This window comes from Nematolebias whitei, chromosome 2 (genome assembly GCF_014905685.2).
Source record: "Nematolebias whitei isolate Nwh7 chromosome 2, NemWhi1, whole genome shotgun sequence".
NCBI classification, from domain to species: domain Eukaryota; kingdom Metazoa; phylum Chordata; class Actinopteri; order Cyprinodontiformes; family Rivulidae; genus Nematolebias; species Nematolebias whitei.
The window spans coordinates 19,860,549-19,888,523 of NC_056499.1; the positions used below are offsets into that span (position 1 = coordinate 19,860,549).

Here is a 27,975-nt window from a genome sequence, read left to right on the forward strand (position 1 = left end):
ATATATATATATATATACCTAATTTTTCAAGTTATCAAGTTCACCAGGTTTACACAGACATGGCAGTAGCCATCTTGGATTTTAACCTGGCAACCCAATTTTGAAAATAAACCTTTCTTACACCTTGATTCACCCACACACCAAAATGGAAGTTGGTACCTCACTAATTTTTCAAGTTTTCTTGCTCACAACATACGTGGACATCCACAACATGTCCCCCTTTTCACTCCATGATTTGAACAAATATTTCCTGCTTGCTCACAGCAGCCAGAACCCTTTTGACCGTATCACACCATCTTCTTTACTATTTACTTTTTGCATCACATCTAGAAAACACAATAATGTCACATTTTGTTTTGATGAAAATATTTTTAAACTAATACTATATTTTTAAAGAACATTTGTTTCATTCAGTTCATTTCAGTTTATTTATATAGTGCCTAGTCACAACAAAAGTTGTCTCGGAGTACTGTACAAAAACATTCACATACTGTCATAAAAATGATCAGGTCTGTCTTGTAAATGAGCCCCGAGGCTCAATGGGATTAACCTGTCTATATAAAGGTTGAATGAAGAAAAATCTGTTCTTTCTTTGTGTTTCTCCTCTTAGTTCCTTTTATGTTCCTAGTGTTTGTCTCCATCGTGTGGTCTGTCCTAGCTATTGCTCCCTCATCAAGTTCCCTGCCTTCTTCACCTGTTGTCCCTCCCAGCTGTTTGTCATTTGACTCATCAGTGTTTGTGTATTTTAAACTGTGTCTCCTGTTCTTTGGCATCTGGGCATTTTCTCATGAAGACTTTCTTGCTTATGTTACATGTTCTACACAACGCCCTGGTCTTTGTCTCCCTTCATGCCCTTTCATTAATGTATGTTGCTGCTGCCACGTCAGCCCTTTGGTTTATTTTTTTCATTAAATAACTTTTACTTTAAACACAAGTTCTTCTGGTCCTTCCTGCATTTTGAGTTTGACCACCACTAGACCGTTAACACAAAAATTATAAAAGCCAATGTGTAAAAGTTATCTAAGGGAAAGGAAACCAGCAGATTGTGTTGAATCTTCAGTTTGTCGAAGTCTCCCATCTTGAACAAGAACAAAGGAGACAGTGGAAAGGAAAAACTCCCTTTTAACAGAAGAAATCTCCAGCAGAACCAGGCTCAGGATAAGTGACCCTCTGCTTTGACCAGCTGGGGTTGAGAGGACAGGAAGGAGAAACAAACAGAATGGCAGGCCCAGGTGAACTTTCTACTAGAGGAAAGACTAAAACACATGTTAAGGGTAGAAATAATCACAAATATAAAAGGGTAGAGTAGAGCAAGTAAAGACAGCAGCAGAGTGAGGAAATGTGGTCAATTTGTTCTCCAGTAGTCTAAGCATAACTAAGGGATAGCTCAGGAAACCCAAGCAGACAGTAACTGTAAGATTTATCATAAAGGAAAGTCTTAAGCCTAATCTTAAAAGTAGACAAGGTGTCAGCCTCACGGACAGAAACTGGAAGTTGGTTCCACAAGAGAGGAGCCTGATAACTGAAAGATCTGCCTCCCATTCTATTTTTGGATGCTCTAGGAGCCACAAGTAAACCTGCTTCCTGAGAACAAAGTGCTCCGTTAGGAAAGTATGGAACAATAAGATCTGTAATACAAGAAGGAGCTAGGTTGTTGAGAGCTTTGTAGGTTAGAAGTCAGATTTTGAATTCTGTTCTAAATTTGACAATAGAGAGAAATGGAGAAATATCTCTCCTACCAGCTCTCATTTCCTCTGGCTGTAGCATTTTGAATCAACGGAAGGCTTTTTAAAGGATGTTTTGGACACCCAGATAATAAACTTTTAAATAAAATTTTAATTTATTTATCTATTTATTAAATAATTTGTTCCACAGAGCCCAGACTGCATTAAAAGTCCAATCTTCACTCCGACAACCGGTCGTCATGAGCATGGTTTGTTTAACTTGTATCATGCAATGGATGGAGCATCCCACCTCCACATCCTGGTGGTTAAAGAGTATGAGATGGCCGTTTACAAGAAGTACTGGCCCAATCATATCATGCTGGTGCTGCCCACTGTCTTCAATGGAGCCGGTATAGGTATGTCACTGGTATTTATTAGACAGGTTTTATTTATTATTGAATTTTCTAAATAGTGCCTGATGTTTTTGCAGGTGCCGCTCACTTCCTGATAAAAGAGCTTTCTTATCACAACTTGGAATTGGAGCGCAGTCGGCGTTCAGATGGAGGAATCTCTACAGTTGATGTCTGGCCCTTCATCATCCTCGCTGATGACTCCTGTGTTATGTGGAATGCAGTGGACCTTGATAAACCGAGGTAAAGGTCATAATAGTTGTTGCTTATATAAAAAGTGTATTAGGACGTTATGCAATCGTTTTTGTGTTGTTTGCTAAAGTCATTCTTTGTTTGCTTTCCAGTGGTCCAGCGGATCATGCCGTGTCACTGAAACAGGTCTTGCAGCACATAGAGGCCTGTCCAGACTTAGCCCATTTTGGTCTTTGTGGGATCAGGAAGTGGAGCAGCTGTGGACTCACAGGTCTGGACACAGTACAGAGCACAAAAAAATAATTTAAATTACGGTACTCACTTTCTTTTTTCTTTTGTCGAATTTTTAAAACACTAAAAACTGTATGACTGAAATAGCTTATTTTTATGTTTTACTATTGGGATTCCTTTTGCACAAGCTAAGATTTTTATTTAAATAAATAGTAAAACAAGCAAATTCTCAGATGTATAATTACTGTAAAGCTGCAATGCTTATTTCTTACTGATGACATAGGTGTTAAACAATGGGAGCCTTTCTCTAGAGGTCACCTTCACGATTTCCTCTTCCTCAACGTTGACCGGAGTCAGAATGTTCAGTACAACCAGAACCGCTTCACCTGTCACGATGTGGACTTCACCCTGAGGCTGCACAGCGCTGGGCTGCTTGTCTGCAAGTTCAACAACTTCAGCATCATGAAGAAGCAGATTGCCATAGGAGGATATAAAACATTTATTATCAAGACCAAGGTAGAGGCTTTAAAAATATATGGTAACAAGATTTTGCTTGTGGATTCACCTGGATATTGTCGGAGCTTGGAACAATTGTCAATAATGCTACATCGTTTTTGTTCAGATGACAGATGTTTCCACCTCAGTGGGGCCATCACAATACATCTGTGCCCCTGACAGCAAGCATCTTTTCTTGGCTACACCAGCTCAGCTCCTTCTGGAAAAATACTTGCAACACACCAGCCAGAAACTGTTTCCACTCAGCACCAGGAACTACACACACCCAGTTCTGACTGTAGACTGTTACCTGAACCTGGGGCCGGAGGTACAGAAACATCCATCCACCTACACAGAAACATGGTCACCCACTTGACTGCATGAAATCACAGCCTGTATGTAGTAGATTAACTTTTAATTGAACAAGTCTGGGTCCACATTCATATAGATTTTGTCATACTTCCCACCTCCTGCAGGTGACGGTGTGTTTTATAAGCTCCAAACCTCATTCTGTCAACGTCAACACCACCGGGTTGTTGTTCAGTGGCCTCCTCCTTTGTTTTCCTGACACGTTTGTGACCTCTGGGTTCCTCAAGAAGTTCACATTTCTTAAAGGTACAACAGCACATAAAAATCGTGATACCGGTTGACCCTTGAGAAAATATATTGAAACATAAAAAACCCTTTGCAGATCAGGTTTCATCAGAATGTCAGAATCATTGTTGAATGTCTGAAAGTCACATGAAACTTTTAAACACTTAAGTTCATGTTCCAAATGAATAATTACCAAACACAAAATAACACCATTGCATGCATAGTGTACATCAGTATAAACTAATACAGTAGTCCCTCGCTACTTCACGGTTCGACTTTTGCGGACTCGCTCTTTCGCGGTTTTTCAAAGTAAGATTGTACTCGAGAAAAAAATTAATACAAAAACAGCTTGTACACGACACACGATTGTCAACTTTAATATTATTCACGTGATTCGGACAGAACGGGATACAGTAAAACGTTAACAACAAAAACTTCAAACAGGCACCGCCATTTTGTAGTTTTTTCTCAATAAGCCTACACTGTATTGCCACACAAAAGGACTACATTTCCCAGAAGCCAACAGTGCCCCACCAGAAGCCCAAACAGTGCTTCCAGCCGTTGCTTTCTGCTGAAATGGAGGGAAAGTTTTGATCCGATCTGAAAAAGTTTGGTCTTTATTCATAATGACCTCAGTGCTCAGTGGACGCAGAGAGCCGCACGGAACCGACCAGGATTTGGACCAAAACTGGACTTCCAGCATCATCGGTCAATATGAGTGTTGCTTGCTGGTCCAGGGAGCCTCTCCAGTGGGGAGGCATTGCTTGGACGGTCTGGTGTTTTCTCCGGAGTTCACCGGGACATTTTTTCATCTGAATTTGGACTCCATCGGGACCATTGTGTGGTTTTGTTTGCAGTACATAGCTACTGTGCAGTACATATACATATGTTATTAAAATTACATAGGTTTAAGAGTTTAGGACACTGTGGGCTTCGTCGCTTCAGGGTAGGTCTGCCAAACCGGAACTGAGCCGGACCGGAACCAAGCTGCTGTGTTCTGCAGAGCTGGTGAGTGACATTTTGCAGTACTGTACAGTACATGTACGTATGTTGTTAAAATTACATAGGTTTAAGAGTTTAGAACATTGCAAGAGTGTGGGAAGGATTTGTAAAACCTTAAAATGTATATATACATACTAAAATAAATCCAGCATTCCTACTTCGCATTTTTTCACTTATTGCGGGAGGTGGGGGTCCAGAACGTACTGTAACCCCGCGATAAACGAGGGACTACTGTATTGACATGGATTATAAATTAGATTAAACTTGTTGCTGTATTTTCATCATATATACACATCCATACTAAAAGAAACTCCAAAGGTTAGTATAAACAGTTTTTAGGTTATTTGACCAAGTAGTAAATCGATTTCTATCACTGCATTAAACAAATCATGAAACCACATCAAAGTTTTCTAAATCCTTAAGAAAGCAAATAAAAACAACAAAAAACAAATGTATTTAAACTATTACTCAATATTTAAAATTGGTAAAGGGAAAAAAAATAGTATTGTAGACAATTTAGCTGGTAAATAAAGCTTGCTGGACGTCCTTGTGCTGGTTAAATTGTCTCCTCCTGTGTGCCTCCCTGTAGGTGCCACGCTGTGTATAATCAGTGCAGATCGCAGCTCACTGAGGCAGACCGTGGGCAGACTGGAGCTGGAGGAAGAGTGGAGGTTCAGGCTCAGTGACGAATTCCAGACTGCGAACGCCAAAGAAGACCGACCTCTCTTCTTCCTGACAGGAAAACATATTTGACTAAAACAAACAGACCTGCAATAAGTTACAGAAAGGACTAAAATCACTTTTCTCACTAACGGGGGAAAAAAATGCCACAGAAAGATTTGTTGAAAAGAGACTGAAGACTAATAATTACATGTGACTGTCCAAAAACTCTAGCGGTATTTAGACTTTGGAAGTGAGAAGTAAAACACTTAAAGTTTACATTTGCTGTGTCTTTGCATGTACAATTAATGTTTATGTTACAAACAAAATTCCTACATGAGAAATCCATCCAATATCTTTACCCGCTTCTTCCTTTTCGGGTCGCGGGGGTCACTGGTGCTCATGTCCAGCCATCACTGTACGAGACGTGGAGGACACCCTGTTGCAAGTCCATCACAGGGACACAGAGAGACAAATGAGACAAACAACCATTCACTCTCTCACTCACACCTAGGGACAATTCAGAGTTACCAGTCACATGCATGTTTTTGGTCTGTGGGAGGAAACCGGAGTACCTGGAGAAAACCCACGCATGCACGGAGAAAACATGCAAACTCCATCCAGAAAGGCCCCCGGCCAGGATTTGAACCGGGACGACTTGCTCACTGAGAGGCGGCAGCTCTACCCACTGCGCCACCGTGCTGCCCTACATTAGAAATATATGAGTAAATGTTTTTGTACAGTTCTTGACAGATTAAAGTAAAGAAAGTTGTCAGCAGAAATGAAAATACAATTTCAGACAATGAATTGCTAGATAAATGTTTCAGGTACTGCTTTTGAATGTAATACATTATTAGTTTTTGGGTTTTTTTCCCCTTTATTTGGAGATATTAAAAGTATATCAGAGTACTCCAATTTCTCTGCAGATGACTGCAACACAAGAATTTTATAAAGGGAAAACAGTCATCTGTGTGCAGTGTAAATTAATTAATGGCATCCTTTTTTATGCCGTCAGTTTTGTAGATGCTTGTTTTGCATGAATGCTTTTACAGACAGAAAAACTTTTATTTTGTCATATTTGAATTGTGTCAAAGAAGGTACTTGTTTTCAGTGTATTCAAAGAAAATTTGCATTAAGTGCTAAACAATATTCTTGAGTTGTACTCCATATGTTGTACAGTGATGTTTGTGCCAGTCTGAGAAACAAATGTAGTTTTATGACTGTACAGTTTTATGACTCCAAATGTATAAATGTATAGACTTTTTAAATGTTGTCGTGTGTTGTTTGAATGAGAAACCGAGCTATCAAACAGTTTGCACAGCACACAAGTTTAACTGATTATCACAGGTTGTGATCATGTGACACACCATGCTGCAGTTCTTGGTTCCTCCTGCCCTCAGGTTGAACTTGTGAGGTGTTTATTCATGATTTCATTGTGTAGTTCATAGAACTGCTGTTCACTGCAAGATCAGCACATGAAGCAGCAGGAAAGTCCAGCAACCTGAGAAGCTCTCAATGTCCTCCTAGAACTTAATTCCCAGAAGACTCTTGTTGATAAATTTAGTGTAAAACACTTGCTCATGTCTCACAAGCACTAGCTGCTCACTTAAAACTGATCCAACAGATTAAAGAACCTAGGGACTTATCGCTGTACCTCCTAGAAGAACTTCCAAAAAGTCTTCTGAGGAAAACATTGGACATGTTTACCATCTTGGAGGACTGAACAGCTCTTTTTTGGATTCAGTATAGACTTATTTTATTATTCTCAAGGATTGCTTCAGATATCCTTCTAGGTTCTGAGACTCTTCTAACAAGATTTAAACCAGAGTTTGCTGATCAGGTGAAATGGAGCCCTGAGCCACATGGAGGAGAAAGACTTCAGCAGCCACAGTGACGATGGCAGCCCCACTGACAGCTGGTCTTGGGTAAAAAAAAAACAACTTTATAAATATTTGACATTTAAAAGAACAAAGTAATGTAGAGTTGTTGTTCAGAGACCACATGGACAGCTAAGCTAGACTTTGAAACAGGTGTAGTTCACTGCTTTTGTGGTGTGTTTTGCTTCTGCAGATAAAGTCAGAACTTGTGTTTTCTCTGTGTTAGAGCCACGCACTTTGTGTATCTAGTTCATATCTACTTAAAATCCAGGAACAGGAACATTTATGGCTCTGTTAGTCCACAGAGAGTAAACTTATTACATAAGTTCTGGAGTCATTCAATGGCACGGAGATCCTGCACAGTTATTTCTTCTTATTTTTGCACTATATCTGCCTTAAGTTAATATTTAATGAAAGTTACTCAGACCCTTCAGTATGTGTGCATCGTCCATAGTTCACATTGCAGAATAGAATATACTGTATGTAGAACAGAAACAGAATAAAATGCCCCGTATGTGCAAATACAAGCAAACAAATCTATTACAAAACCAACGCATCTCTAGGCCTTTATGTTGCATGATGATTATGAGCACAGTTGCTCAAGTCCAGTAAATAAAACCCTACAACTTAAATCATTTGCATTATTCGGTCTCAAATTTAACAGACCTCAGCATTTTAAGATTCTAACTAGAAAAGATGCATGCACATTTGTCAATGTTCTGTTTCACAATGATCCAACTTTTAAAAACAGTTTAATTGTATTTGGCTTCATGGAATGATTTTAATAGCATATTATTGATCACATATTGCACCTCAGCTATTGCTTAATATCCTGGAAAAAAATATTAGGTTAAAACATGGAAACACTGAATTACGGTAATCAAATATATTAAGTATTTATGTGTAAATACAATGTCCTGTCTGTGTACACTTTGAGATTTGATGCTCATTTATTGTGTGATTTTGTGCCTTTATTCCATCTATCTTGATTTCATCTGGGGCATGTACTTTTTTGTACCCTGTTGTTGTTTACAATGGTAAGTCTGGCCTTGAAACCAGCTAATCAGATGTTCATGAAGTCCTCCAGTGTGTCCAGCATGTTTCAGCAGCTCGGTGGTGGTGTGGCTCAAGCAGCTCTGTGGTTGGCTCAGGAAGCCCATCCCACTAACAGTCACCCACCATCTCTGCAGTGATGAAATGAACTCATTGCTGACCCCACAAGGAGTGCCTGGGAGAGATTAAGCAATCTCTCTCAGAAAAATCCCTCCCCTGTCTGGCATAGGATGAAGCTGCAGAACATTGCATTCGGAGCAGCCGGGTGGAGAACGTATCAGATAACGCTCACACAAACTAGAGTAACTTGTAAACATGCACTGAACTACATTACAGTGAGTGTTACCCACACAGAATAAACCAAAGCGCTAAACATGTTCATATAACATGCATCTTTGTGTTTGTTAGTTTTTCTCCTACTAATTCCAAAGATGTCTGTATTTTCCTACACTACATTTATTATTTCTTGCTTTGTGGTCTGAAGGAAATACAGAAACGCTCCTGTCTTTTTGTTGAGTCTTTATAGTAGTTTGAACATAAATCACGAGCCATAATTTTCACATAACCGTGACATGAAACCTCATCAGAAGATCACAAACTCAATAAAAGCAAACCATATTCATAATCTAATCATTTCAGGAAAATGAATCACCGTTGTGTAATGAGTGAAGAGCAAAAATGTGAATATTTGTACAGAACAGTTTCAAATATGTAATTTTGGGAAATTTTATCACTTGAAGTCTTTTTTATATATTTACTGCATTGGATTCATGAGTTTGATGGGTTCCTTGATGATTAAGGATAGTGTTTCTTCTTCATGTGCTCACATAATAACATGTGTTACATTTGTAAGCTTAGAATTGTTTTAGTCATGTTTCTGGGTCTGGATGTTCTTTTAAATGAAAGCGCAACTGGGTCTTGTGTAGGTGTGGTGTTAATGTGCATGTACACGTAAATCTCTATAAACATGTAGGTGGGTATCTGTCAGTGTTTAGCTATAACCAGGCTTTTGATTGTTGCTTTTTTAATTGGTAATATCTTTGTGTTGCACATTTGACAGCTGACAAATAAAGGTACTGTTGTGGTCTCGAGTCCACTAATCGTTGGTAACACTTTACAATAAGGTACACAAAATTTGATTAACTACTAGCGAACGCCTCAGGAATGAATCAGGAACAAATCAGAAGGTAATGGTTAGTTAACCAGTACTTACTGGGGAACACACAGCCAAGCCTTATTAGGGGACTACTGGTTAGTGACCTTGTAAATGAAGAGGAATTAATCAAGAACTAATGGGTAGTTAGCAAGGAAACCAAACAGGAACGAATCAGGAACTAATGAGTAGTTAACAGTACTTACTGCGGTGAACAAAATAAAAGCCAGACAATGATTTGGTACTCAGTAAGTGATAGTCAGACATAGTTAAGATGACAGCAGTACAAGATTATGAAATTGATAATGTCTTTCATCAATATGTTTACAAAAGTAAAAGTCCAATAAATCCAATAATCACTAGGAAATAGGTTTTTGACTAAATGAGCTGTGACCTCACTGGTGCATTATTCAGAACCCAAATGGAGAATTTCTTCTCTATTTCGGTGGTAACAAACCAGTCCCCTAATAAGGTTTGGCTGTGTGTTCCCCAGTAAGTACTGGTTAACTACCAGTATTCAATAGCTCCTGATTCGTTCTTCTTGGGTTTCATTGGTAACTGCCCATTAGTTCTTGATTAGTTCCTTTTCATTTACAAGGTAACTAACCATAGTCCTTTAATAAGGCTTGGCAGTAAATGGTAAATGGACAGTACTTATATAGCACCTTTCTATCTGATCAAGACACTCAAAGTGCTTTACAACACAACCTGTGCCTCATTTACCCATTCATACAGCACTCTACTAGATCTCTACATAGCCAATTGAACAAATCATTCTCCAGTGTGTTCCCCTGTACTGGATAACTACCCATTACTGATTCATTCCTGAGGCGTTCCCTAGTAGTTGATCAAATTGTGCATACCATCCATCCATCCATTTTCTTTACCCGCTTATTCCATTTTTGGGTCACGGGGGTCGCTGGTGCCCATGTCCAGCAATCACTGTGCGAGGGGCGGGGTACACCCTGGACGGGTCGCAAGTCCATCACAGGGCCACATAGAGACAAACGAGACAAACAAACATTCACTCTCTCACTCACACCTAGGGACAATTTAGAGTTACCAATCAGCCTAACATGCATGTTTTTGGACTGTGGGAGGAAACCGGAGTACCCGGAGAAAACCCACGCATGCACGGAGAGACCATGCAAACTCCACCCAGAAAGGCCCCTGGACCAGGGTTTGAACCACCTGCTCGCTGAAAGGCAGCAGCTCTACCAGTTGCGCCACCGTGCTGCCCTCAAATTGTGCATACCTTATTGTAAAATGTTACCAAATCGTTTTTTTAATAAACTTTAAATTAGCTTTAGATTTTTTAGTTTAGTTTAGAGTTATGGCTTCCTTCTTGCAGGCCTATTGTTACAAGTTGCTTAGAAGTAAACTAGTTTCTCTTTAAATGCACAAATGACTACTTTTTTCTCTCAAAGGGGTGTTTTCTGTCCAGCCACTCCAACAAACAGTAAAAAAAGAGAGACGTAGTATTCTAATATGTTTCAGTCCAAGTTTTATTTAGAAAAACTGTTGCTCTTTCCATTTTGATCAACAACTTTGTTTTTTCTAAAAAAGTTAAATCTGGTCCTCTGGACATTCAAAAAAACAAAACAAAGCAAAACAACAAAAAAATGTAGAAACGTTTCGTCTCTCATCTGAGAGACTTCCTCAGTCTGAGGAGCTGTATTCAGCTCAGTCTCTTAAATAGCACCTTCTCAGGGTGGATCAACCAGTTTGCTGCTGACAACCAAAACCAGCTGATCACATGCTCAAGAAGGACCATCAGCCTAACAATGGATCATTAGCACACTGATGGCTGTTTGCTAGTATCACTCAGCCCTCTGTGAGTAGTAATCACAGCATTGTAAGAGGGGGACAGTTGAACCCGGAGGCCTCCACCCCTGTTTAATGATGGACGATTTCTTTTCACAAAGATGGCCTCCTTTACTCCTCTCTCAAACCATCGTTCCTCTCTGTCCAGGATGTGAACATCTTCATCCTTGAAAGAGTGACCGCTGGCCTGGAGATGAGTGTAGACCGCAGAATCCTGGGCTGATGATGTTGATCTTCTGTGCTGGGCCATCCTTTTGGCCAGTGGCTGTTTAGTTTCTCCGATGTAAGACTGATCACAGCCCTCCTGACACTGAACAGCATACACATTACTCTGTTTGTGCCGGGGGACTGGATCTTTGGGATGAACCAGTCTTTGCCGTAATGTATTTTGGGGTTTAAAAGCCACTGGGACATTATGTTTAGAAAATAAACGTCTCAGTTTCTCTGATACTCCCTCAACATATGGAATGACCACTGGTCTGGGTCTGGGTTCCTCCTTTTCACCTGATGGCTGACTGGAGTCCTGCTTGGGTTTCTTCTCTGCTTTCAGGAAGGCCCAGTTAGGATATCCACATTGCTCTAGAGCCTGTCTTGTGTGGGATTTCTCCTTCTGCCTGGCTCCTGAGCTAGTGGGGACGCTGTCTGCTCTGTGATACAGAGTCCTGATGACTCCTAACTTGTGCTCCAAAGGGTGATGGGAGTCAAACTGCAAATACTGGTCTGTGTGGGTGGGTTTGCGGTACACCTCAGTTTGCAAATGTCCTCTATCAGATATCTTGATGCATGCTCAATAATCCAGGTAGAAAAATCCAAAAAAAAGTTAAATCTGGTCCTCTGGGGTCCTCTATCAGAGACTGAGACCTCACAGTCCAAGAAAGCCAACTTGCCATTTCATTGCATTCTTGTTTATTAAATGAAACATGAATCCATTTGCCTTTGCTCTTCATTCCATTGTCTGAAAACACGACTCAAATTTACATTTTACAGTTTCAAGTGATTTCCTCTTTAACCTCACAAACATTAATTTTCATTATATTTAACTTATAGAATAGAAGGTGTTTTTATTGTTAATGGTGTTTACCTTTAAAGCTATAGTGTGAGGAAAAACTTACATTATTTTAGGCATAAAAACAGAGAAAAATCTGCTCATAAACTTTCTAACACAACTTTGGGAGCAGCTTACTAAACTAAAGTTGTTGTATTTTATTCATAGTCATTTTAAAATCAGTTAGATGAAAAAAAATTTTTTTTTTAGATCATTATTTGTTCTTTTATTTCTAACTTGAAAATGAGGCTTTTACCATGTTACAAAATATAAAAACATGAATTATGTTAAAATATTTATTTGAACAGACTTCTTGTACAGTTCTTAGTGTATTTATTTTTCATAGCAAATATGTTTTACATAATGAGCCTTGGGAAGCACACAGAAAATAAATCTGCCAACCAATGTGTTCCTTTACATCATACATCTTAGCCACAATGCAATTCAGTGAACACTCAGTCAGTTCAACTTTTCCTCCAAGCTGCACAATCCACCCCCACCTCCTCCCCATCTGCATTTGGCTCCCAGTTCTCCCCTGTTGAATGAGTCAGTTCTTAGAAAGTCCAGCACGTTTCCTTGTTTTCTCTGCTTGGTGTGTGTGTGTGTGTGTGTGTGTGTGTGTGTGTGCAGTCCAACAGAATGAACAGTCACATGATCCACAGTTAGAAAGCACAAATAGTTTTGGCCATGACAGCAAAATTTGATCGATGGGGTCATTAAGTGCATCACGTGTCTGCACTGGAGTTTGATGCACATGCACGCACACAAACAATGTGCTGCCCCTTTTTCTAAGGAGACCCAAAATACCAAACAGAGAGAGGTCAGTGTTTCTTGGGTGAGCGGGTTCTTAGAAACATTGAGCAACAACAAAAAGCCATGAGACACCGCTTAGGGAGACTCCTTTTGTTTGTTCCTCCAAAGTGGGAACTCTGTGTCCAGACTGGACACTGAGCTCTGTAAACAGCACCTTATGTCAAACCCATTTAAAAATATATATATTCAGTTCGATTCATTTTATTTATATAGCACCAAATCACAACAGAAGTCATCTCAGGGCACTGAACAGAAACATTCATATATAAGAATAATAAATTAACATTATGTATATGAGGCGCAGACTGCTTTGAATTTAACTCCATCACAGAACTCTCATCTTGAGCAAGCATGAAGGTGACAGTGGAAAGGAAAAACTCCCTCATGAGAAAGAAACCTTTAGCAGAACCAGGCTCAAGACAAGCGTCCATCTGCTTTGAGCCGCTGGGTTTGGTAGGAACAGATACACAATGACAGGTCAAGAATCACATTCAATTCAATTCAATTCAGTTTATTTCTATAGCGCCAAATCACAACAAAGTTGTCTCATTCTGTCTTTACAGAAACATTCACATACATAGAAAAATCAATTAGTAAATTTCTCTATCTAAGGAATCCAGCAGACAAGTTGAATCTTGGCTTCATAGCAGTTCCCCATCCTGAGCAAGCACAGTGGCAACAGTGGAAAGGAAAAACTCCCTTTTCAAAGGAAGAAACCTCCATCAGAACCAGACTCAGGACAAGTGGCCCTCTGCTTTGACCGGCTAAAGAGGACAGGAAGGAGAAACAAATGAACACAGAATGGTAGGTCCAGATATAGATATAGGTCCAGGTGTACCTGAAAGACAAAAACACATGTTAAGGATAGAAAAAATAATTACAAATGCAAAACAGGTTGAGCAGAGTAAGTAACGACAGTAGCAGAGTGAAAAGTGTGGTCCGTTTGTCCTCCAACAGTCTAAACCTATAGCAGCATAACTAAGGGACAGCTCAGGAAACCCAAGCTGACCCTAACTATAGGATTTATCAAAAAGGAAAGTCTTAAGCCTAGTTTTAAAACTGAATAATGTGTCAGCCTCACAGACAGAAACTGGAAGTTGGTTCCACAAGAGAGGAGCCTGATAACTGGAAGATCTTCCTCCCATTCTGCTTTTGGAAACTTTAGGAGCCATGAGATATTGTGCAGTCTGAGAGAGAAGTGCTCTGTTAGGAAAATACAGAACAATAAGATCTCTGATATAAGATGGAGCCAGGTTGTTGAGAGCTTTGTAGGTTAGAAGTAAGATTTTGAATTCAATTCTGGATTTGCCAGGGAGCCAGTGGAGAGAAGCTAAAACTGGAGAAATATGATCTCTCCCACTAACTCCAGTTAAGACCCTGGCAGCAGCATTTTGGATCAACTGAAGACGTTTTAAATAAGTATTTGGACACCCAGATAATAAATCATTGCAATTGTCTAGATGTGACAAATGCATGAACCAGGTTTTTCTGCATCATTTTTATATAAGATGTTTCTAATTTTAGTGATATTACGCAGGTGGAAGAAGGTGGTTCTAGTAACGTTTTTAATGTGGGGGATAAAAGACATGTCCTGATCAAAAATAACACCAAGATTTTTAACATTAGAGCTGAAGGCCAGATTAATGCCATCCAAGGAGGGAGAAAGACGGAAAAATTTATTCCTAAGGTGCTCAGATCCAAAAACTAAAACCTTAGTCTTGTCTGTGTTCAAAAGCAGAAAATTTAGGGTCATCCAGGTTTTTATGTCTTCAAGACATGCTTGTAGTCTCAGTAGTTGATTGGATTCATTAGGTTTCATGGACAAATATAATTGTGTATCATCAGCATAACAATGAAAATTTATCCCATGCTGTTTAATAACATTATCTAATGGGAGCATATACAATGTAAAGAGTAATGATCCAAGCACTGAACCTTGAGGAACTCCACCACTATTATGTATTATGAAGATTTATTATTTACATTTACAAATTGGAATCTATCAGATAGATACAATTTAAAGCAATTTAGATTAAATTAAATTAGATCTGAGATGTTAGAATATTACAGCAGTTAGTTGTTTTACGTTTGATCATGGAGTTGAAAGTTGTGATAAAATCACACATAATCAATCTAAAATAAACTGATGACAACGTTTTAAGAAGAAAAAAAAAAAGAATGCAGTCAGAGCAGCTCTGCCACTACTTTATTACCTAATATTTCTGTAAAAGTACATAATGTATTTAAAGTCATACAGTTGGTGAGCAAAACAACATAGTGAGCTGCTTTCTAACACAGTGTTCTGTTGTAAATCAAACAAAAAAAGCAAACACATCAGCATTGTCTCAATCAGTTTTCAATTAGTGATCAGGAAGGCAGATTCAGTTTCTATACATGATCATTCCTTTTACTCAAATCCAGCTATCTTCAGACTGCCTGGGTGTCAGTGGTACTCCTGCCCCCTCTGTCTCCTGTTAGAGGTGCATTTCTTCAGAATAGTAATCTGATCTTGTTCTTCCTCCCAGATATACTCAAATAGAAATGAACAGCATGTACAGTATGCATGATTTAAAGATTTAGCCTCCACTGTGTTCTTTGACATTTTCTTTATGGTGTAATAAAAAGTTTATAAGGTTGGTCCTTTATACAAACAAGGTAAGCACAAATAAAGTATCTATGGTAAATATTTTATTATGGTCATATATCTTTATCCATACTCTGTAAGTTGTCTTTTAAATTATCTCTTTTTTTTTTTTTTTTGTTATTTATTGCACCATTGTCAGTGATTTTCAGGGTATTTCTGTCAACAGTCTGACATGACTTTCAGCAAATTTTAAAGCAGGGCATGACAAAATCAGTTCAGAAATAAAGCTACAGGTGTAGGGAGTAAACTGTCCATCATACAATAACTGCATAAATATTTAAGTACATTTTAACTGGCCACATAGGCTAAGACTTATTTTCTCATGTAAAATCAACTTCAAGATTTTTCACCAAGGATTGCAGGCTGATTGGTAACTCTGAAATGTCCCTAGGTGTGAGTGAGAGAGTGAATGGTTGTTTGTCTTGTTTGTCTCAATGTGTCCCTGTGATGGACTGGATCGGCCTGTCCAGGCGTGTACCCTGCCTCTCACATAGTGATGGCTGGACATGGGCACCAGTGACCCCTGCGACCTGAAAAGAAAGAAGCAGGTAAAGATAATGGATGAATGGATGGACTTGGTTTGCTCTCATTTCACCCCTGTCCTTATTTCTCTATTCTGGCTCCCTGTAAAATTCAAGATTCAATCTAAATCCTTATTTTGGCCTATAAAGCATTAAACTATGTGGCTCTTGTTTACATGAATGGACTCCTTCTATAACCCTAAAGTCATGGTCAGGGCCTCCTATTTGTTCCTCACTTTCATCTGTGAGAAGACCGTGAGCTCTCTGTGGCCCAAACTGTGGACCAGTCACCAGGTCAGGATAGCGAGCGAACTCTGTTGTGCTTTAAACCACAACTGAACACTTCTCTTCAAGTTACTTTTTTGTGTTTTTAGGACAATTTTTTACATAATTTTAATGCTTTTGCACTGTTGCTTTTATACTAATTCATGGGAGCCCAGTTTTATCAGCTTGTGATGTATTTTATTTGAGCATTTGGTAAAGTTGCTTTTAAAAGGTGCTATTCATTCATTCAACCTTTATTTGTACAGGTTAATCCCATTGAGCCTCGGCGACTCATTTACAAGAGAGACATCATTTTAGCATAGAGTGATGGACAACAATAGACAATCATAAAGGATGCATACAAATTTCTTTTTTTTTTTAACAAGTGAAATTAAATGGTAATTAAAAGGATAATTAAAAGGAAAAGTAGCAAAAAAACAGCTATATAAACATATATTGATTTACTTACTTATTTACTACATGCATACCAGTTCATCAAGTCCTCTGTTACATGACAATGTTCAAATTGTAGTTTTAATCACAATTACAACTTTTCTATTGATAAAAAACGGAAACACTTGTTGATTATTTTTCCTTGTATATTTGAACAAACAAATGTAAATATCAGATAAGGTCCTAGGCTTTTCCGAGACGTAATTAAAGACCTTAAACATATTTATCTGCATGTTAAATTGATCAGTAACCTTCCACAGACGTTAATTACAGGTCACACCATTAGAGTCAATAGTTTTAATCAGGCAATAATTAGACACCTGCGTGCGTAAATGTTTATTCTTTGTTAATGTTTACAGTGTATTACGTCAAGTTGAGATTGTTGACAACCAACTTGACGTAACGCATAAAAAAGCGATTTTTTTTTTTTAAGCAGAGTCAAGACCTAAAACCAAAACAACGCGGACATTTTTTTGTTGTTGTTGTTGTTGTTTTATTTGAGCAGGAAATATTCCACAAACAAAGCATGACGTCAGCTTTAGCTCAGCCAATCAGGTTCGTGCCTGCTGCGTGCTCTGTGGCGGAAGGAGGACGGTTGAGTAGCTGATCAGATGTCAGGGAGGCTGAATGATGCTAATGTTTCCCATCATGTTTGATTCGGACACTGACTCCGTCTGCGACTGCTGAGAGGAAACTGCTGGAAGACGGAAAAACCCCGAAGCGAAGAGCCTCGTCAGTAAATAATGTAAGCAGGGACATCATGGCTGTTGTTGTTTTTGCCTGTTTTCTACGTGTTTTCAGGTTGAATTCGAATTTTAAAGCGTTTTACGCAGCAGCGTGATGGTTTGCGTTCAGCAGGTTTGGTGGCTGTTAGAATGACGGTGGTCTTCAGAGCCTCACCCCATGTTTACATGTCTACACACACACGCGCGCGCACACATGTACGTGCAACGTGCTTGACCACCCTGTGCGCCTTTCAGGTCATTGCTGCCTACTGAGGCATGCACAAGGTCATTAATCAAATCATTTTTTTAATACAGTGAAAATACAGTTATTATTATTATGGATATGTTATGTGTTTTTTGCTGACTTTAATCCAGGAGTGTGAAACTCCTTCAGCCACATGAACTAGAATGATTAATATTCATCATCTGTGAATCCAGTGACCTCTCACTCACCCTGTAGCCTGTAGTGACAGGAGTTTCATCCCCACAGCCTGGCTGGATGTTGGTGTGACTCATCTGCTCCCACCTCATGTCTCAGTGGGAACAGCAGGCGTGTAAAAATGTTTCTCTTAGTGTTTACTCCATTCTTTCCCAGCATGACACAGAGTAACCCTCTTGGCTTGTCTCGTGATTGGTTATTACATCATGTGGGAACAAAGTGTTTGGCTGTGCAGCAGAAAGGAAGAGTGGGCAAGGCTTTGGCTGTGTGTACGTGTGGTGTGTGAATAGCGACATGCACGTGGGCTGTGTTGACTGTAAAATCCAATGAGTGAGCTCCTGTCGATGTTGCTGTCATTGAAACAATAGATGCACAAGTGAGTGAGAACACAGATAAGTATCTAGTTATGTCCATCAGTTCTTGAACATGGTCATGCCTAACATATTATCTTGTTACAGCGGATTACAGAACACAACTCGACATGTTGTCTTCATCAGATTTAACTTGATGTCAGTGTGCTGCACTTCTGCTTGTGCTGTTCTGATCTGATCAAACGTGATGTGATGACTCGTGTGAGCCTGATGTACAATTAGTTCAGGACAAGTTTCCCAAACTGTGATGCCTCCTAACAGATCATCCTGGTCTTAAGTGTTCTTACACGATGTTCAGTGACATGAAGCAATCTGTGCTATGGACAGGATGTGAGCGTGTTTTCGTGCACAGAACAGTGTCAGAGTCAGCACAGGTGGGCGGATATTTTAAGAGACTTCATGCAACACAGTCAAGCTTCAGTGGACTCTTGGTGTGCCATGCATATGTTTATACATTTGTCATTCTTGTGTCAGAAAAAACAAACCTTAACTCAGCATTTTTTATTAACACATGAATCCTTTTTTGTTTTTTTGTCTTTTGTAGAAACAAAATGTCCATATCTCTTATGAGCATCAGACTCCTGACAGATTCAGATTTCTATTAGGAACCACTTTACTGCAAAAGAACAATGGAAAGCGCACAACTGAACATAATTTGTATTGAACATAAAAACCATGTAGATTACTTATAATTTATAGATCCGTACCTTAGATCGCCAACGCACAGAGCAGTAAAAGTGACAGATTTGACACTGATTGAGTTAAAAATATTGCAGAGCAGGAGTTTTTGTGGAAGAGGGTTGAAAAGCAGCTTTCAGATAAAGCCGATAACTCAGCAGGACTATTTGTTTAAAGTAAACACTGTTTTATTATCTGAAAGAACTTGAAGTTCTATGATTCATGTCGCAATTATTATAATTGCTGCAACCAGGTTGAATAATTAAAATGAAGTGAATATGTATTAACTGTGATGAGGGTATGGTATGAGTACAGCTCCCTGCGTTTACCATCTCACTGACATCACACCTGCTGCAGCACCACGAGAATAATGAAAAGAAGATGGAAACGGTAGTTTCATCAACCTGCAAGTCTGAAACTGCAGATTTATTTGACACTGGATCAATAATGTACCTTAATCTGGCTTTAGGTTGACATCTTAAATTAAAGGCGTGAACTGTGAGTGAAACCTTATTTCACTGACAAGTGTAAGATCTAAATCTGGATGTGTTTTGTCATCAGTTGCAGACCATGAACTATGTGGGTCAGCTGGCGGGCCAGGTGTTTGTGCAGGTCAAGGAGCTGTACAGAGGACTCAACCCTGCAACTCTGTCCGGATGTATCGACGTCATCGTGGTCCGGCAGCCCGATGGCTCGCTGCAGTGCTCCCCGTTCCACGTCCGCTTCGGAAAGATGGGGGTGCTGCAGTCTCGGGAGAAAGTGGTAAGATTATAGAATATTTTGAACATGTTTTTCAGATTCATTACATCTGCACACACCTAACTGTACACCTAAGTGTCAGTGGAGCTGTGGGTGAAGGACATTTTGGTAGGCGGGGCGCTTGCTTCTGCCGACAGGGTGGGGCGCCCTCCTTGGATAATAGTGGAAACACTGAATATTATTTTATTTGCAACATAGTTCATGTTAAAAAGTACTGTGTAGTGCATGTACAAATGCATGTTAAAGGGCTTTTTGTGCTGTCTTGCAGGTGGACATAGAGATTAACGGCGAGCCAGTGAGTTTACACATGAAGCTGGGAGAGAATGGAGAAGCCTTCTTCGTCAAAGAGACTGAGAACAAACTAGTGAGTAATGATGGGCAGAGTCAATAAACACGTACAATTATAGAACAGAACAGGCAGTAACATGAACACAGCCTTAGCTCAAATACAAGCATGCTCAATTAAGTGTGGTTGTTGGGAGAATCATTTATTTTTACTGCTGTAACTGACTGGGTTTATTACTTACTAAGCATTTATCCACAACCAGAAGTTGCTGTTTTGTTAATAATCAGGCTTTAAGTGCTCTTTCTCCTGCTCAGACATGCTTAGAGGAAACAGAAATGTGTCTTTATTCATTTCTAGCGTAAGACGAAGAAGAGCCTTCCACCTTTTTTTTAACATCATAACATTACACTGTAAATGCTGGTTTATTCAACAAATATTAAATCATGACGTTTCTTATGAGATCAAATTAGGCATTTTATATCATTTCCAGACTGAAAGCTTTAGATGAGGCAGAAAGTGAGATGCTGGTCTGTTAATGTGAAAGCAGATGGGATGTTTTAGAGCAGGGGTGTCAAAGTCACCTACAAAAGGGGGCCAAAATTAAAAACTTTTTCAAACTAAGGGCGGGTTTCAGAAACTACATTAACTCAAGTTTGATACCCAACATCTTTTCTTGGTTGCAGGTTCCTAAACAAGAGTTCGATTGGTCTCATTTGATGTTCTCTGTTTCAGTTTTGCCATCATAATCAAAAATTACTGACAAAGTTAAAGTGATAAAAATATTTTTTTGTTTAACATATCATCTTGGGGGCCTGATAAGATGTCAACGAGGGCCGCATTTGGCCCCCGGACCTCGAGTTTGACGCATATGTTTTAGAGCATCCGATGAAACATGACTAGAGCAGTAAGAGGGAAGAGGAGTTGATGTCTTACTTTGGTGTCATACTGACCAGTATAACCTCAGTTTCCTGAAAATAAAAGCTGGGAAAATTCATAAATCATCAACAGACAATGAGCTATTAAACTGTTCAAATGTTCAAACTGGTTTATCCACAAACAAAGGAGGGCATTGAAACATTCCAAAATCTCAAACAAATTGTATTGTTTTATTATCTGAGCTGCATTGCATGCTCTATGTTCTCGTGATTATTCCTAGCAGGACTTTGGGGGACAAATTACAACATTATTAAACCACAAACGGGTCAATCAAAAGGTGCAGATGAACAATACAAATAAAATTATTGTCAACGGAGGCACAATAAGGATTAACCTAGCACAATGTACGAGAGTGACCCATCCTGGAGTCCTGTGACGATGTGGCAGTGTGAGCAGATTAGAAGAACTCAGCGGGCAAACATTCAGTTTGTCCAACAGTCTCATCTATTTATTCAGCTTGTTTACCTGCTTTTACACAAAGTAGCTAGTGTCAGTCTCGAGGTCATAGTGCAAGAGGTGGGGTACACCTTGCACAGATTGCAAATCCATCCCAGGCCCACTTAGAAACAAATGAGACAAACAACCTTTCACGCTCTCAATTTAGAGTTAACAATTAACCCAACAGGCTTGTTTTCGGTCTGTGGGAGATGACTGGAGTACCTGGAGAAAACCCTCATGCTCAATCTGTAGTTATCGGTGAGGATTCTTTGAATTGAGAGAGGATGGGGGTGAGAACTGCCCTGAAGATACAAAAAGATGGTAAACAGTTACAATGTGTCCAAACATGGTAAAAGTCATATGCATTAGTTTAATTCTGCTTTCATTTTCATGTACCAAAAGTAAGGAGCTGTTGCCTGACAGTCGGTCTATAAGTGCAGTGAGAATCGCATCACCCTTTAGATTGTAAACCTTCAACAGAGCCTGCAATAAAAGCTGAGAAATGTTCGAACTAAGTAAAGTAGAAATACAGTAAATCAAAAGTTTGTTTGGATCTAGTGCTATGCCCTCTCCCTAACTTAACCCTCCTTCTCTACAGAGTGGAAAACTACCAGAGACCTATTTATAGCTCTTCACCCTCTGTGCAGTGTGCTGTATACAGACCACATTGGTGTGTGTAAAGAATGGACAGATGATCAGACAAATATACTGCGCTTAAAGGCAAAGGCCTTAAAATGTTGTTCTGCAAAGGCTCGAAGACGTCTGAGGAGAAAGCTCGAGAACATGTCAGTTTAAAGTTGTTCATCTTTCTTCAGTATTGTTGTTTCATCCCACCGGTAATCTCAGTTAACATCACATAAAACATCTTCTCCACCCCCTTTCTGTCTTTGTTTACTCCTTGGAGTGTAAAGTTAAACTCGAGCGTTTGTCGGGGCTTGTTCATCAGATGTGGATGCAGCACGTGAAACGTTAACGAAATGTTCTCGTGGTCAGGCGTGCAGCAGCAGGCATGTTCGTAGAAAGGAAAACACGAAGCTCATATCCTCCAGTTAATTGTTATTCCTCAAGTGTGTTTTATAGCAAAGACAATAAAAAGTTGTATAATTTTCTTTAAATGTTTGTCTCATCAGTTCAATATTTGAGCAACTTTCATTTTATTGGACCGGTTTTAGGTAAGAAACAAAGGTGATTTTTTTTTTCTTTATTCAATTTAAATTTGCTGTTACATCATGAGACAATTTTTATGTAAGAAAATGTTTTGCTTGTCTGTTTTGTGAAAAACAAATTGAATATTGCTTCATTCACTTTTTATGTAAACTCTGTCAAAAACAACTTGTTTTTCTCTGAAAGAGGACGAATAGTTCTGAGACAAATGTGCTGAGATTAAAGATTAGCAGTGAATCCAGTACATGAAATCAAATTGTTTTTCTGTGGAGGATGTTCTCAGGAAGGGCAGAGCTTACGTGCTGTGACCTTGCACATTCTGAGCACAGTCCCTTTTCCTCCCCGCTAAAAAAAGGAGACTCGTGACGTGAACAGAGGAGCATGTGAGCGTCTGCACTTTGGATCACCTCTTTATCTCGCTCCCGCTCACTGCCTCTCACCTTCTGCCTCTCCTTTATATTTCTAATAGTGTTGTGACCCGGATAAGCAGATCTCGGTCATTTACCTGATCCACATTTAAACCCAAATTCAGATTATTCAGACTTGCATAATTTAAAAAAAAAATCTGTTTCGTCTTACATCAGGTGGCCTTTTATTGTGGTCAGCCTAAGGCACACCTGTGCAGTAATCATGCTGTCTAATCAGCATCTTGATGTGTCTCACCTGCGAGGAGGATGGATTATGCTAACACAGATTTACACAAATTTGTGAACAATATTTGAGAGAAAAAGTCTTTTTGTGTTCATAAACAAAGTCTTAGATTTTTGAGTTAAGCTCATGAAAAATGGGAGCAAAAACAAAAGTGTTGTTTATATTTTTCTTCGGTATATTTCTATCTATATGCCCAGTCTGTACTTATCAACCAAATTATTATTAATAACATCAGAGTAGAAGGCAGCTGCTCAGCTTCTGCTGGAGTTGAGTTAAATTATGCACAAGGCAGACATTATGCCAAGCTGTTATAATATGTTGTACAAGATTAAAATAAAGAGGATGATTTACAAACAATACATTTTATCTGCAGCAATTTTATTTGAAACTATCATGTAACACTGATGTAAACAAAAATATATATAATGAGCTCTGCAATACATATTTATTGTTTAAACTTGAGAAGAAAAGTTATACTCCATCATGTTTAACCATAAATAAATAAAAAGATCTATTTATGAACATCAAAATACAGAATATACACATTAAAAACATCACAATTAAATTTTTTATATGACAATCTATTCAAATGTACCGTAATAATAATATTAATCTGCCTTATATTTTACATTTATCGTCTTCAGTTGTTCAGGCAGAAACATGCGGAAACTTCCTGTAGAATCTATTTCAGATCAATTCAATACATAGATTATATTTAACACAGTAAATATTTCATATGATCAATAAATGTCCCTCTGTCAACAGGAAGTGGTTCCATCCTACCTTGCAACGTCACCCATCTTGTCCATGGGGGAGGAGTTAAAGCAGTCTCAGATAGGTAGCAGTGACTTCTTGCCACCGTTCTGTGGTCTTTTAAAAAAAAATCAATCAATAAATAAATACCTGACTCTGCTTTAGGAATAACATTTATGCTGTGATTTCTTATCACACAGACAAAATCCCTTGCAGCTCCCTTCCCATCCAGAACCTGGGGGTGCAGCACGGGGATGGAGGAGCGAGCAAGAAGAGAAGGAAGAGAAGGAGGAAAGCAAGACCAGAAGGAGGAGGAGGATCAGGTGGGAGGAGGGAGGAGAGCGGCGAGGAGTTTTCGGAGGAGGAAGACATGTTTACTATTGATCTGAGCTCGGATGATGAGAAGGAGGGCGTCAGCAGCAGGTGTGTGCCGGTCAGCAGCTGTCAGTGGGTTATTTTCAAAAGGACTAAACCTGTGCCTCTAACTAACTAATGTGGAGAAACCTCTGAGTTGAGTTTAATGACTGAAGAAGCCTTTCAGATGAAAGACGAAATGTTTCTACGTTTTTTTGTTTTTTTGTTGTTTGAACCTGTCCACAGGATCAGACTCAACTTTTTTAGAGTTTAGGCTTCTCGCACATGTGACTGAGTTACTGCTGCTTTAAAGAAGGATGTGAATTCACTACATACATATCAGAGAATCAAGAAGACAGAAACTAGGAGCACTCTAATGTCAACCCATCTGCTCCAGCAGAAACGTGAGAATATTCTTGCCTGCATTTCTATGTCCTACACAAGATGATCATTTATTACAACAGTCCAATTCAAAATTAATTATAATACGTAAAAGACGGTAACTAAAATCTTTGACACAGCTGAACTGTGTTTTCTCTGAAATACAGTACACATGCAAAATATATCCAAGTTACAAAAAAACTTAATAAATGGTAAAATGATAGATGTACTGTATGTACAGTTGTGACCAAGTTTTGAGAATGGCACAGATTTTGGTTTTCACAAAGTTTTCAGTCTCAGTTCTTTTAGAACCTTTAGTCAGATGTTTATATGGTATAATGAAGTACAATTATAAACAGTCCACACTTATTTTTAACTTTTATTGACAAATATATCCAGTTTAAGCAAAGACTTCTTCCTGGCCTTGGATCCAAATTTTTTTCACCGAGCCACTTTATCACTGTTGCCTTGTGACACGTTGCTCCATCATGATGAAAGAAACTTTGTTCATCTCCAAATTGCTGCTGGATCATTGGAAGAAGTTGCTCTTGGAGGATGTTCTGATGCCATTACTTATTCATGGCAGTGTTCTTAAATATAATTTGTGAGAACCCACTCCCCTGGATGAGAAGCAACTCCGCACATGAACAATCTGAGGATGCTTCACTTTATAACACAGGACTCATGGAAGTTCTCACCTTTTCTTCTCCAGACAATCATTTTTCCAGATGTCCCAAACTTTCTGAAGGGGCTTCATCAGAGAAAATAACTTCACTCCAGTCCTCTGCAGTCCAGTTCCTACACTTCCTGTAGAATGTTGGTCAGCCGTTCATGTTTTTTTTTTGGAGAGAAGTGACTTCTCTGCCGTCCTTCTTGATACCAAGCCATCCTCCAAAAACCTTCATCTCACTGCTCAGATGCTCTCACACTTGCCCTCTGACATTCCTGAGCAAGCTCAGCGCTGCTGCTGGTGACCCGATCTCGTAGCTGCGTCCTCTTTAGGAGACGGTTCTGACACTTGGTTGACTTTCTTGGGCTCCCTGAAGCTTTCTTCACTCCAACTGGCCCACTCTCCTTGAAGTTCTTGATGATTCGATAAATGGTTGATTGTGTTGCTACAAGCAACAATGTCCTGCAATTCATCAGATCACTCTTCACAATCTAGAGTCACCACCATAAAAACTGAGACTGAAAACTTTGTGAAAACCAACATTTGTGCCATTTTCAAAACGTTTGGCCCCGACTGTACATATAACACGCAAAGCTGTCCTAAATGTGGGTCTACCAGCTTTCCCTTGAAGCTTTTGTAAATGTGTTTAAACTAAGTCTTTAGGTGTTACACTTTTTTGTGAAGTATTTATGACTAACTCATTAATTAAACCTAATCAAACAAGTTACTTTTCATCACATTTTATTGCTGAGAGAGGAGGGGAAAGTCCTTGAAATAGTTCCAGCTTGTTTGTCTAACTAACCTTTTTTTAAACTAGCTCAGCATGACACAGGAGTCCTTCCAACTCCTCTTTATTCCAGGGAAATCATTTTAATGCCTTATGCTTTTAAACAATTCGAAATGTAGCAACTAAAGCTGCAGGCCTGCGCATGTTGATGTTTGTGTGTGCAGCGGCAGCTTTCTGAAAAGCCTCTGTTTGCTGGAGGAGGTCCAAAGATCAGTTCTGTTCCCACAGAGTTCCCCGTCTCTGCCAAACAGCAGCTCATGTAGCAGATCTTACTGTGGAGGTTTGAAGCCTTTATAAGGAAACATACTGCTACTGTGGGCTGAGAAAATTCCTAAACTCCTTAAAGACATGAAAGAATGTGCTTTTTTTTAATCGTGCATCATGCTGAATGTTTTTCCGGATAGTATGTGGCTGGTGTTTGTTGTGACTTATGTTCATTTTTAATAACCTGCATGTGTGTGTTTATGAACAGAGCTGCGTACAACAGTCAGGGATCTACAACCAGCAGCACTGCCCACCCCATCACTGAGTGGACTCCTTCACAGAGGTATTATTTGCAGCACACACACAGGGATACACACTACATGAGTCTTTTCTTGTAGTTTTGGTAATTCTTTTCTTTTTAACATTTTCTCTTTATGGTCTTTTTGTCTTTTCACCCTTTTTATTTGATGAATATTTATGTCACCCTTTCATGTTTCTGTTACTTTCTTTTGTCCGTGTGTCTTTTGTATTACAGCAGCGATGTGAATAAGGAGGCCCTGTCCATTCCTTCACGCTACGGTCTGTCCATCTCATGTCCTCAAGGAACCTCTCAGTTCTCTTCACATCTTAGGTATCACCTTTCCTTTTTTATGTCCCTCTACAGAAATGACTGTTGAGAAAAAGTTCTGATTTTAGAACAATGTGGTTAAAAATAGGAGATATCTTCTGTGTCGTTTCAATTATGGTGAAATGTTTCTGTATTGTTTTAAACTGTATACTGCATGGAAAAGGAACTTTATTTGTAAATCTACAAAGGACAAACATTTTAACCAAGTTTCAGACCATCTTTTCGTCAGCAGCCAAGATGATTCAGGGTCATCAACTCCCAAGAGTGACTCGGAGCTGACCAATCAGACAAACCCTGAAATCCAGTGGACCTGGGGGGAGCTTCCACACGCTGCTCAGGTACTCATACACATGATCAAATTGGCAATATATGAATGATGAGCCAGCAATAACACTGTTGTTTTCCTGTTTATAGTTTATTTGGTATGCTTTGATCAATAAAATAACTTCTGCATACTTGGTGCTATTTTAACCATTCATGGATCAAAGTATTTAGCTCAGTTAGGATTGTGACATGTTTTTTGTAACTTCTATGATTTTTAAATATTTAACTTTATTTAAAATAAAAGGTCCTTTAAAACACATCAAGGTCATGTATGTTCTTTAAACACATTGTTCTCTTCAAAAATTGCTATTTTTGTTGTCTTATGCTACATTTAACTTTACGCTACCATTTTACTACTTTTAGCTTTTAGCTATTGCTTTTAGCTTTTAGCTATTGCTCTTCTATTTTTAATTTTTGCTACCATTTAGCCACTTTTACCTAACATTTTGTTAGTTTTTAATTATTGTTTGCTACTTTTAGTTACTATTCTGCTTTTTATTTTGCTTTTAGCCACAGTTTTTCTCATTTTAGT

At 39.0% G+C, this 27,975-nt stretch overlaps 2 protein-coding genes across 2 annotated transcripts in view; both read left to right on the plus strand.

The window, feature by feature from the left end:
- The first annotated feature begins 1,718 nt into the window (after nucleotides 1-1,718).
- LOC119426104 (protein GREB1-like) lies at nucleotides 1,719-5,416 on the plus strand. Its single transcript, XM_037693666.1, has 8 exons — nucleotides 1,719-1,760; nucleotides 1,876-2,080; nucleotides 2,155-2,317; nucleotides 2,419-2,537; nucleotides 2,781-3,013; nucleotides 3,120-3,320; nucleotides 3,469-3,607; nucleotides 5,178-5,416. The coding sequence occupies exons 1-8, from the start codon at nucleotides 1,719-1,721 to the stop codon at nucleotides 5,339-5,341; spliced, it is 1,266 nt and encodes a 421-aa protein (XP_037549594.1). The 3' UTR covers nucleotides 5,342-5,416.
- Nucleotides 5,417-6,986: 1,570 nt separating this feature from the next.
- Nucleotides 6,987-27,975, plus strand: part of LOC119426115 (phosphatidate phosphatase LPIN1) — a 22,993-nt gene continuing 2,004 nt past the window's right edge. The window contains exons 1-8 of the mRNA XM_037693677.1: nucleotides 6,987-7,173; nucleotides 19,670-19,870; nucleotides 20,136-20,231; nucleotides 24,108-24,180; nucleotides 24,296-24,518; nucleotides 26,760-26,834; nucleotides 27,027-27,122; nucleotides 27,349-27,457. Of these exons, the coding sequence (XP_037549605.1) occupies nucleotides 7,111-7,173; nucleotides 19,670-19,870; nucleotides 20,136-20,231; nucleotides 24,108-24,180; nucleotides 24,296-24,518; nucleotides 26,760-26,834; nucleotides 27,027-27,122; nucleotides 27,349-27,457 (936 nt within the window). The 5' untranslated portion in view covers nucleotides 6,987-7,110. The remainder of the gene's footprint in view (nucleotides 7,174-19,669; nucleotides 19,871-20,135; nucleotides 20,232-24,107; nucleotides 24,181-24,295; nucleotides 24,519-26,759; nucleotides 26,835-27,026; nucleotides 27,123-27,348; nucleotides 27,458-27,975) is intronic.

Coding starts and splice junctions, on each gene's coding strand:
- LOC119426104 (XM_037693666.1), top strand. CDS start 1,719: ATGGAGAAATATCTCTCCTACCAGCTCTCATTTCCTCTGGCT. Junction 2,538..2,780: donor GAGCAGCTGTGGACTCACAG/GTCTGGACACAG, acceptor CTGATGACATAG/GTGTTAAACAATGGGAGCCT. Junction 3,014..3,119: donor CATTTATTATCAAGACCAAG/GTAGAGGCTTTA, acceptor GTTTTTGTTCAG/ATGACAGATGTTTCCACCTC.